Source organism: Solanum dulcamara, chromosome 4 (genome assembly GCF_947179165.1).
Source record: "Solanum dulcamara chromosome 4, daSolDulc1.2, whole genome shotgun sequence".
In the NCBI taxonomy this organism is placed as follows: domain Eukaryota; kingdom Viridiplantae; phylum Streptophyta; class Magnoliopsida; order Solanales; family Solanaceae; genus Solanum; species Solanum dulcamara.
Genome location: NC_077240.1, coordinates 72,624,771 through 72,637,018, shown reverse-complemented (window position 1 = coordinate 72,637,018; position 12,248 = coordinate 72,624,771). Strand labels below are relative to the sequence as shown.

The 12,248-nt window shown below is 34.4% G+C and overlaps 1 protein-coding gene across 1 annotated transcript; it reads right to left on the bottom strand.

Annotated features, from left to right (window-relative positions):
- Positions 1 to 4,943: 4,943 nt before the first annotated feature.
- On the bottom strand, positions 4,944 to 7,189 carry LOC129885071 (uncharacterized). Its single transcript, XM_055959287.1, has 3 exons — positions 6,935 to 7,189; positions 5,658 to 6,261; positions 4,944 to 5,529 (listed from the first exon to the last, which is right to left on the bottom strand). Exons 2-3 carry the CDS (start codon positions 5,970 to 5,972, stop codon positions 5,071 to 5,073), a joined length of 774 nt encoding a protein of 257 aa, XP_055815262.1. The 5' UTR covers positions 5,973 to 6,261; positions 6,935 to 7,189; the 3' UTR covers positions 4,944 to 5,070.
- Between the last annotated feature and the right edge of the window lie 5,059 nt (positions 7,190 to 12,248).

Sequence of the window (12,248 nt, the reverse complement as noted above, 5' to 3'; positions counted from 1 at the left end):
CTAAATATCTGTACTTGTTCCCTATACCCACATGTAATCTAAGCTTCTAAATTGGTTGTATTGATTAATAAGAAACTTATATATGACAACTATTACAGAGATTTTCTGAAATCCTTGTAAGACCTTATGAGACTAGTTAACATTCGAGGACGCATTTTCTAAAAGGGTGAAAGATGTTATACCCCTCACTTTTGTACATGGGAACATTCAGTTGGTTCCCTAAAAGTTATCATGTTATCCATGACGTTATCAAATGATCCGAAGGAGGGGAGGATATAATGCCCCATATTTTGCATAGACTAGTTCTATGTGAGTAGTGATGGTTGGAAATAGGTTTGGAAGGATTTGAAAGGGGTTGGAGGCCAAATAATGAGTCGTGGTAATCGATCAACTTTCTTAAGCTATCGGTTTGAATGTTTTACATAATTAAGCTACTTGAGTACATGTCGAACTTAAGTAGCAAGGATCACATTGGTTCTTAAAGTTAGACGAGAATACGAACCTACGAAACAGAGTAAGTAGGTGATGCACCTACTTCAAGCAGGTGATGCACCTACTTGGAATGAGTAGGTGATGCACCTACTAAAGTGGTCCCAACCAAGACACATGGCAGCAGGTGGTTGGTGCATAGACAAGGTGGACACATGTAGGAGCTGGACATGTGCCACCCTTGGGGGCTGGACACGTGTAGGGGCTTAAAACATGTCACTCTTAGGGGCTAGAAAAGTGTCAACCCCACATGGACAACATATATAGGCCTAGTAATGACTAAGACCTCATTTCTTTCATCTTCTAAACTTAGAGAAAAATAGAGAGATAGAAAGACTTGGAACTTCAACCATGGCTAGCTGAACTTGTAGCCCTAATTAGTGATCCAAAACTAATCTTTACAAGGTAATCCCACCCTTAGAAGGTTTAAAACAACGTGGGGTGATCCTAGGAGCAGCAACATCGAGTTGATTGAAGCCATCAACTTTCAGCCAAGTTGCTAGTGTAGGGTTTCTTCTTTTCAAATTGGAGTTAATGATGTTGTAATTGAGAGATTACTTTGTATTAAGTGGGGTTGGAGGTAAGAAAATCACATGGATATTGTTGACGTTGTAAATGGACAGAATTGAAGTTCTAGTTGGATTAAAGTTTGATTAGTGTTATCATTATTATGGTATTGTTTTTGAAGGTAATTCGTGTATGTTGAATGGATGGAAATATGAAATTATACACGTTACTGTTGAAGGGTGCTGAAAATCGTGAAGCGACTGTTTTGAAGTAAAAAGGATGAATCAATTTTAATTAACGTCGTGATTGTTGTTGTTATATGAGGATGAAGGAATTAAATGAAATTTAAATGAGAAAACCCCATGATTAAGTATTAGTGTTGAAACAGGCAGAATTGGAATTTGCGTAAATTAAATTGGGTTGATTGTTGTTTTACTATTATGGTTATAGATTATGTGTTAAAAGTAAAGGGAATTATATATGTTAATGTTGACTTTCCATTTGGGTCGTGTTGGGGGACTGTTTTCGTACATTGTTATTCTTGTTGAGTTCGGAGAATTAATAGTAGTTAAAGTTACACATTGTGTTGCATGTTGGCCGAGCTGTTGTGTTAAAGGGTTATGATCAAATGTTATGTGTGGGCTAATTCGGAATAGCATTCGGGTTGTCCGACGTGTTTTCGAGTCTTAGATTGAATAGCCTTGATATGATATAGTACATGAACGTGTGAGTATTGATGTTGGCTTAGTTGTTACGAAGTTGATTTGAATATAAGGGAAACGTCGCCTCATTTTCTAGAAAGGAGTTACTAACGTTAGAATATGTTTTGGACCTTCACGTAACTTAAGCATAGTTATTGACATCTTAATATAGGTTGAGACGCTTTGGGCAGCGTAGACGTGTCGTGTGGCGAATAAGTGCTAAAGGTATCTCAAGCTATCCCTCTTTTCTTTTGGCATGTCTTAGACATAAGTGATATATGATATGAGCTTTGGGGGTAATTCCATTCATAAGCCCCGAGTATGATTCATGACTCTTATTCACTTCTTGACGGTAAAACTCTTAAAGTAGTTGAGCTATTGCCCTCGAGCCTTATATATATTGAATAGTAGTTGGATGTATAACCTCCTATTCTTAAAGACTCTATGATGACAAATGTCTCTGATTCCATAAGTTGTTTAGCATTATCTTGATACATGTCTATGATTCCTGAGGCTCCATTTGATATGGTTCATAGTGACATTCAAAGGGTATTTAATATGATTATCGCCTTTAATACTCAAGTGCAAGTTTATTCTACCTAATCTATTGAGTCTCAGATGATGATTTAATTTGCATATAGTTACTCACTACTCTTCTCGTGCATACTGTTATTACTTCTTTTACCGAGTCCCGGACCGGATATGTTATCGTGCACAGCTTCACTATATTTTTATCGAGTCCCTTACTAGAGGGTCGGATACGGTACAATATATGTATATGATGATATGATGATGCAATGACATGGTTATGGCACCGAGTCCCATAATGGGTAGGGTACGGTATAAGAGTACACTACTCTATTCACCTAGTCTCTTGCTAGAGGGTCGGGTACGGTATATATATACATATGATGATATAATGATATAATTGTAACACCGAGTTCCAAAATAGATTGGGTACGGTATACAATGATGATATGCATGAATTCATTTCATAAGATGCAGGTACAACAATTTATTAATTTTTATACTTGTCTCTTGACCCTTATTTTAGATGTAATCTCATTTGTGGTATTTTATGCTTTATATACTCAGTACGTATTCCGTGCTGATCCTCTCTCTTTGGGGGCTGCATTTTATGCCCGCAGGTATAGACACACACTTTGGGGATCCGCCAGCTTAGGATTTTCATTCGGCTATTTTGGAGTGCTCCATTGTACCGGAGCCTAGATTTTTGGTATCGGTCTTTTTGATGTATATATTCATTTATTCAGGGGTACAGCGGAGGCCCTGTCCCTCCATATGATACCGTTGACACTCTTAGAGGTCTGTAGACATATATGTGTGGGTTGTGTGTAAGTTTTGTTCAGCTATGTCTATACAATATGTTGTGAATATTAATATGAAATAGTAGTCTTGTCGGCTTGCGTGTTCTTTCATGATATGATTAGTGGCGACTCCTCAGGAGACAAATGATAGGGATATATTTATATGAAGACGTTATGACCCATTGGAGTTCTTATATATGTTATCATATGGTTCGTAGGTACACATACGGGTGTTCGGGTCGGACTCCAGTCACGGCCTACGAGGTTGGATCGTAACAAAAGATTAGGCTAGTGTAAACTCGACGCCCTTCTGTGGCTGCACCCCAAATTCCTCCTTCCTCTAATCATTACAACAACAACCTAGTGAAATTCCACAACGTGGGGTCTGGGGAGGGTAAAGTGTACGTAGACTTTACTCCTATCAAGGTAGGACGACTATTTCTGAGAGACCCTTGGCTCAATAGAAGTATAAAAAGAGGTCATATAAGGCTAAGAAGTTCAAAGCGATATGAGAAAGAAATTAACGAAAATGACACAGATAAAATAGTGTAATCAAAGTACAAAAAATAATAGATAATAACAGAAATCAGAGCACAAGAAATTATAGTGCGCTAATGCGCCTACTAATACGAAAGAATAACGGGACTATGTACTAGCCTTCTACCTAAATATGGGTCCTCCACACCCTTCTATCTAAGGTCATGTCCTCAGTAAGTTGTGACCTTAGATATGAGGTTGTGGAGGACCCATATTAGGGTAAAAGGCTAGTACATAGTCTTCCTCCAATCATTAGACCATTGAAAAGCAGTATTCTCCCTCCAATCATTAGACTGAAAAGCAGTATTCTCCCTCCAATTATTAGGCTGAAAATCAGTATTATTTTGAATCAACTTCGTCAATGGAGATGCAATAAAAGAGAAATCTTCCGTGAACTGTTGGTAATAGCCTGCTAGTTACACAAAACTCCTAATCTCAGTAGCTGAAATGGGCCTATAGCTTAATCCCTAACCGCCTCAATCTTCTTAGGATCTGCCATAATAACATTATTAGTCACCGCATGACCCGAGAATGCCACATAAATCAATTAGAACTCGCACTTTGAGAATCTGGCATATAATTTCTCATACTTCAGATTTTGAAGTGCAATCCTCAAATGCCTCTCACGATCCTCCTTGCTACGAGAATATATCAGAATGTCAGAAGTAAAGACAATGATGAAGGGATCCAAGTAGGGTTTGAATGTCAGAAGTAAACACATCAACATCATAAATGTTGTTGATGCATTTGTCAACCCAAAGGACAATGATCAGAAAATGATAATAACCGTAATAGGTCTAGAAAGCTGTCTTAGGACAATCCTCAGCCCTAATCTTCAACTGATGATAACCAGACCACAAATCAATCTTCTAAAACACAGAAACACCTTGAAGCTAATAAAAAATCATCAACACATAGTATAAGATATTTTTTCTTAATGGTCACCTTGTTCAATTGGTGATAGTCGATGCATATTCTCATAGTACTATCCTTCTTCTTCACAAACAACACTGGAACGCCTCATGGGGAGATGTTCGGTCTAATAAAACCTTTGCTTAGCAAATCTTGAAGTTTCTCCTTCATTTCCATCAACTCTGGTGGATCCATACGATATGGTGGAAAACAAATGGATTGAGTGCCCAACTCCAAATCTATGCCAAAATCAATCTACGATCTCACAAGGTCAGACATAATTTCCACTATTTTATTACTTCTGATTGTTGCCTTGATATTCTATTTATGTTTGAGGGACTGGATTACATATTGATGAGTTAGGTAGGTGGCATCATGATCTTGGATTTTAGGGTTGTGACACCTTGATAATTAAAATGAGTTATAACATATGTTATGTTGATAGTTAAATAAGTTAGTATATTCCATTTCTTTAAGTTGTTGCTTTTGTTCCAACTAGTATAACTTGAAACATGATCATTAGGTAGGGAAACTTATTAGTATCACAACTATTTTCAGAAAGAGAAAATACATAAATTTATAAATATATATTGATTTCACCCAATGCAAAAGGCAAAGAGTGAAGTCCCACTGGTCCAAGTTGGATGGAACTTAGCTAGACCAACTGAATATCCATGACCAACAAAGACACAGCCATAGCTTATTGATGCACCCCCATAGATAGTAGCACCAGTGTTAAATGACCACAAGATTTTTCCATTACTGGCATCCATAGCATAGAAAGGTCCATTAGGTGCCACTGATCCTGCAAAGAGGACTCCATTAACTATGGTGACCGGCCCAGGGGACGTGTCGTTGCTAGGGTTTGCAGTGGTCCATAGGATTTGTCCTGTGTTTGCATCCATTGCCACCCATCCACCAGCTGTTGTTGTTTGAGTTGAAGGTGCCAGGGTGAAAGGAACTCTGTTTCCATTGACTATGTTAGTGTAAACTCGCCGTCCATCTGTGGCTGCACCCCATATTCCTCCTCCCTCCAAGCTCCCCGGTCCTGCTTTCTATATCGCGCAAATTAATCAGTTATAGCAGGCTATTTACTTTATCACTTATGTTACCAAAGTATTAATACTAATTGATGATGTGAAGAGTACTTAAAAGATGAAAAATTCTAGTTATAAGACTTTACCTTAACCCAAACAATATGTCCAGTGTTGCGATCAAGCGCCCAAGCAAAGCCACTTTTCTGCACAGCCACCACAACATCGCGAAATCTTCCATTTGAAAATATGGTTAGCAACATAGGCGCCTCTCCGAAATCAGCATCCAAGTTAGGCCCCGGCGGACAATCTGGATTGTTAGGAACCAAACATGTGAAATAGAAAACGTCGTAACCTCCAAGCTGTGTGGCCCAAGCAATTTCTCCAGAATCCAAATCCAGTGCAAGAATTGAATCAAAATGAACATCTTCACCAAAACACTGATCAGGAATAGCTGGTGGCATCGTTAGATTGTTTTGTGCTGCTTGGCATTTCAGCACTTCTGGTGGAGCTAAGTAAAGATTTCCAGTTCCTACATAGACAAATCCTCTGACTATGTCAATAGCTGGGCTACTTCCCCATATTGCTGCACCGGAATATCCTCCGAGGCGCCCGCCATTGTCGGGGAGTGTATATGTTTGCCATATAATTGCACCAGTTCTAACATTTAGTTTTACTAGGCTGCCTCTAAATGTGCAACATTCTGTAGCTGGTAGTAGTTCCTCCAGTGATGATACTCCCACATAATATCGACTGTTAAGAAAGTTGTGGACAAGTTTAGTGTCCTGGCACAACTTAATTTATGGTTAATGACTTAATAACACTTAAATGCCATGTTGTTAAAACCTTCAAAAGTGTTACCGCACCTCTATCGGATCCTCTCTAATAATGCATAGTTTTTGGAAGATCTGACACATATGGCGGTAGTTTTGAAGAGTCCGAGCAACAAAACTAAGATGTTAAAGTTTGTTCCTTATATAGCAACAGAAGAATTCTACAACTAAACAACAAATCCGTCACTAAAATGATGGATTATCAAAAAAAAAATTGTTAGCTACAAGCAATTTAGATTGGATTAGCGACAAAATTTATAGCTAATTTTAATATTTTTGTAGTGCGTATTTGGACAGTGGAAGTACGTGGTTAAAACTTATATCAGTGAGAAACACATGATGCTCAATTCCTCCATTCCAATTTATGTGACACTATCTGACTAGACACGAAATTTAAGAAAAAAAGGAATAATCCTTTTGAAACTTGCAATCTAAAACAAATTTTAGACATTTGTGTGTCTATAATTCATCTTATTAGTAAAGTGAAATAAAATAAATGAAACTAAAAACATAACAAAACATTTTGAGCAGTAACTATAACAAAATAATACGAAACAACATATACTAACAGAAATCGAAGGACAAGAAACTACCCCAAGTGAACTGTTCCTGATTGAGTGATAAAAGCCAGAGATCTTGGATCAAGCAGTGTAGACCAAACAAGTGCTCCATTTAACCTTCTCACAGCAATCACAACAGCAGGTCCATAAATCCCTACAAGTAAAAGATCATCAGCCACAACTGGTGTTGCTCTTGACACTGTCACATTAACATATCTTCCTGTTGGAGGCAACCCAGTGAGCCTTGTAAGATTCTGTTGCCATATGAGTCTTCCAGTTACTGCATTCACTGCATACAAATTTCCATTCCAAGATGGGAAATAAACCACTCCATTTGCAACTGCTGGAGTTGCTGTAATGTCGAATCCGGCTAAGAATTTCCACCTTAATTTCAAGCTGTTTATTGTTCTTGGACTGATTAAAACTTCTCCAAGAGCTGACCTTCTGTTTGTTATGTCACCTCCATGATTCAACCACTGTATATTCAATTCAAGTATGCAAAATGTTAGTGACCAAATTATTTAATTTCTAGCCAGAATTTTTGAAGTGTATGGGTTCTGAAGTGTCACCGAACTCATAGCTCGTCTTTATTACTGGATTCACAATTAAATATTTACAACAACTATACATGTAATTCCACAAATGGGGTCTGAAAAGAGTGGTGTATACACAAACTTTTACCCCTACCTTGTGTAGATAGGGAAATTGTTTTTGAAAGATGACCTTCAGCTCAAGTAAAACAATTCAAAGATGGTTTGAAAAAGAAATATAGTAACGATGAAGTCATGTTGAAAATACTAGAAAGAAAAACATTTAAAACAACAATAATATGATAACCGAACCAAAGATGACAACAAGTGGTAATAAAAATTGTCGAGAGATAATAGAAGAATAGTAATAATAATAATACTAGTAAGGAAAACTAGACCGCGCACTGTCCACTAATCTTCTACCTCAATTTAGGGTCATGTCCTCAGTAAGCTAAGGACCGTCATATCCTCTCTAAATCACATCTCCCTAATGTTTTTTCAGTCTACATCAACCTCTCCTTTAACCCCCATATCTAACCTTTCACTTTTTCACTGGTACATCGAGGTATCTTCTCTTCACATGTCCTAATCATCTCAGTCTTGCTTCTTTCAATTTATCCACCACGAAGAGCATATTCCAATATATGAAGTATGAAGTATGAAGGTCAGGCAGTGCAGTTAGTTAGTTAGAATAAGTGCACGTGCAGAGTTAGTTAGAACAGTGCAGTGCAAGTGTACTAACTGATCAGTGTGAGCTGGCATCCAATTGTTAGTTAGTTTGTTGAAGATATTTTGTGATCCTTGGCTATAAAGCCCACCGTACAGCTTGATGTATACTCATTCGAGATAGATGATTCAATAAAATCTCCCCTCTTCTTCTTCATGTTTTCTCTCTAGCTTGTAATGGAGTTTTGAGCTCTCAAAGCTCACTTTTCATCAGAGCACTCCCACTTTGTCCTGATTATCTACGTTCCTAATCATATTTAAGTAAAAGTTATTGGGTTAATCTGAATCCGTAAGCAATATTCCACCTCTACTACCAATGTACGCTATCATAAATATATGCTTTTTCATCGAAAATCTAGGATTAAAATTAAATTATTTTAAAATACAAAATAGTATAATTCGCTTTTTCCGAACAAACTACAAAAAAATGTGTCTTACAAATTGAAACAAAAAGAGTACTTACTTCGGCAGATGTATGATCTATAACAAGGCAAAATGTGGTGATAATTAGGAAAACAAGCTTTAAAGCCATATTATATGCTTTATAAGAAGTAAATGATCAAGAGTTTAAAGGAATACATGCTAGTATTTATAGGATATGATTCTCATTGTACCTTGTTTAGTGTGGGAGTTTGTCTCATTGGGGTACTAGTAGTAGTTTAGAAAATGATGTACGCAAATAAACTTTTATTTGTTTTTTTTTGTTTCAAAAGCAAGTTTTTACGCTAAAGATTGAGATGTGTGTCTCTATTAGGCGAGATAGTTGCAACAAATTAAAATTAATATTGTTGGAAAGTATAAAGTATTATAACGGATAAATCACACGTTGACTTTTAAATTTTTTATTTTTGTCTTACAACGATTGAATTTATGTCTAGTGGGACATAAGTCCTTTTGAAATTGAAGTCATATTCGAACATAATTTATGAAATACAAATTTATGCTTTTCGAAAAAAATTATTCGTTATAAGATGCATAAATTAAATACCATTAAAAAATTATAGGGGCAAAATTGCAAATAACCCTATTATAACTTGTTCAAAGCCCATCAATTTTTTTTGAGGCCTAGTATTAAAGTTGAGTCTAGTTTCAAACAATAAAATAAGGGAAACTCACGTACAAGTGTAATTCAATTCTAATACATAATACAGATTTTGTTTACCAAATAGAGCCTAAAATGCCTATTTGAATTGGTACAAAACTACCCTCCGTTCACTTTTTGGCTTTCAAATACCCTTAACGTCAATCTTCTAGATCAAAAAGTACCCTTATTTCTAACGGCCACACTCATTAAGTGGATGGAAGGACAATATTGTACTAAATTTCACAGTTTATGAGTATTTTAGGCCCTCATCCGTTAAAAATATTTAAAATTGCTTAATATATGAGCTCATATGATTTACCTGATTTTGGGTTCCATAGTAAAATCACCTTCCCCCTTCTCTTCACTTCCTCTGTCTTTCACTTTTTTTCTTTTTGGATCTTGTCCACCATTTTAAATTTTAATTTTTAAAAAATTTATGACAAAATAAGGGAGAAAAAAGGAGAAAAATAATGGCATTGATACAGAAATAATTAGTTCAATAGAAGATAATTTAATAACATCTTTTCTTTTGTGTGTACCCAAAATTCAAAATAAATGAATAAAAAATAATCGTTTCTCCTATCATCACCCCTACCTCACCATGATAATACTATAAATTAAAAGAATATGAACGTGTAGGTTCATTTCAAGTTTGAATTTCTGATATCCTAATTAAGAGTAAGAGATTAAAAAGGAATAAAAAGATGGAATGAACAAGACAATTGGATAATTAATAGAAAAAATTATGTTAACATAAAAAAAATATTTTTTTTAGATGGACATTCAGACGTGCATGGATCCCCAGTTATGAGTTGGGCTATAATAAGTTGGGTATTGATTTAAAATAAGTCAATAGAAGGATATCATGAAATTAATAATTTTTTAAATATTATTTTCAAGTGTATCAAGTCAAAATATGAATTATATGTGATTTTTTTATTTATTTGAGAAAGGTTTAAATTTGGACCAATCAAATTAGACAACATAATAAATATATATTTAATGATTTTACTTTAGGGGAATTGTTAAAAATAAGGGCAAATATGAGCCAAAGGGTTAATATCGAAGGTATTTTTTAGCCAAAAAGTTGATGTCAGGGGTATTTGGGGGTCAAAAGGTGGATGAAAGATAGTTTTGTACCAATTTGAACAGTTGAGGGCATTGTAGACCTTTCTCCGTACATTTTAAGACACTTATAATACATCTATATTGTATGCAAAATTACTTTTATATACAGTGTCATACATCTATATTACATGTATAATTTGTTTTAAACATATAATGCAGTTTTTTTTAACCAAAACAAGTATAATACATTTTAGTACATATATAATTCGTTTTTAATACATAGTACATTTGTTATAGATGGTAAATATTTTTGAAATATGGTATATTTAGGTAATAAATAAAAAATATGTTTTAAAACAGTAAATAATTTATAAAAGGAACTCAAAAAGGTAATTATTCCATTAAATAATTAGTTTACAACAATTATAGTCATGTTTTATTTACATAAAAAAATTATCAAAAGTCATAGAAAATATACATTGACTATACAAATAGCTTTGTCAAAAGTCATAGAAAATATACTCTGACTATACAATATAACTTACCTATACATGATCTATATATTGACTATACAGTATGATATATACTCCGAAAGCTAAATATAACTTAAATATGCATAAAATATACACTGACTATTCAATTTCAATCAACTTAAAAATCACCTCTAAATAGTCCCAAATTTTAGATATGAAATTCTCTCGATGTTTCGAATATTTTAATATATAATTCGCTCGAAATGATTCGCTTAAATTTATTTTAAAAAAGGGACGACGAAGAAGGAGAGAGTATGAAGAAGAAGGGAAGATGAAGAAGCAGAAGCAGAAGAATGACGAAGAAGCAGAACCATTATAGAGGAAGAAGAAGACGTCGTTGCGTCGGCCATTTTTTTCGAAGAACAAAAAAAGCTGAATAATCATTTTCTGTAATAAAGGGTATTTTTTTTTTAAGTAGGCTATCTTTTATGTAAGAAATTTAACTCAATGGATATTTCGTTTAATTTGATCAATAAAACTTGAGTATAGGCCATTAAATTTGTTGAGCTGCTCCTAAAGAAATTCCATGCGGGATTACTATTTAATATTTATTTTTGTTTTTTGCATATTATATAATAGGTGTGTTTTGTTGTACAGGCAAGATAGATGACATTTATACTTATAAAATTTTCCAATTTCAAAAGGCAACATTGACACCTTTTATATATCTATTCTGGAATAATCGTTAATAGAAAGTTATTTTGAGTCGGAAAAGGCTAAAAAAAGATGTTCTTAACCTGTTAGAAATAGTTCAAAAATATCCTCATTTCATCTATTGATTTAAAAATGTACTTAACGTTTTTTTTAGGATCAAAAATACCCTTTAATTAACAGAAATATGACATGGAATTTAACTAAATAAGTGGCCAATCTTCATAGGTCCACATAAGTTTTTTATCAAATAAAAAGACCCCACCCAACCATGTCATATTTTTGTTAACTAAAGGACATTTTTAACCTAAAAAAAATGTGAAAGGCACTTTTAAATCAATAGATGGAATGATGATATTTTTAAATTATTTTTAATAGATTAAGAATATTTTTTTAGCCTTTTCCGTTTTGAATGACTTAATTAGTGAAGAGGGCTTTTTAAAGCTAGTTGCTAACGATGAGGACATTTTTGCGCTAAAAACAAAATAGAAGGCAAAGTTATCTTATTTTGGATTATTAAAAAAAAACGTACATGTTCCTTAATTAACTTGAATAGCAATTAGTACTATTTCTTTACTCATGCCTAAATTGTGAAATATCATAAAGTTTTCAGTTGCAATCAGGTCTGAATTTACGTGCAAATTTTGAGTAACGGAATCTATGGTTATCCGATTAAATATAATATATTATTTATATAATTCTTAAAAAATATATTAAATATGATCAAAAGGAACTCATGTTTAAAGTGATGAGAT

Excerpts from the sequence above, each read along its gene's own strand:
- LOC129885071 (XM_055959287.1), bottom strand. The coding sequence starts at position 5,972 with ATGCCACCAGCTATTCCTGATCAGTGTTTTGGTGAAGATGTTCATTTT. Across the intron at positions 5,530-5,657 it reads GACATATTGTTTGGGTTAAG|AAAGCAGGACCGGGGAGCTT; the intron begins GTAAAGTCTTAT and ends TGCGCGATATAG.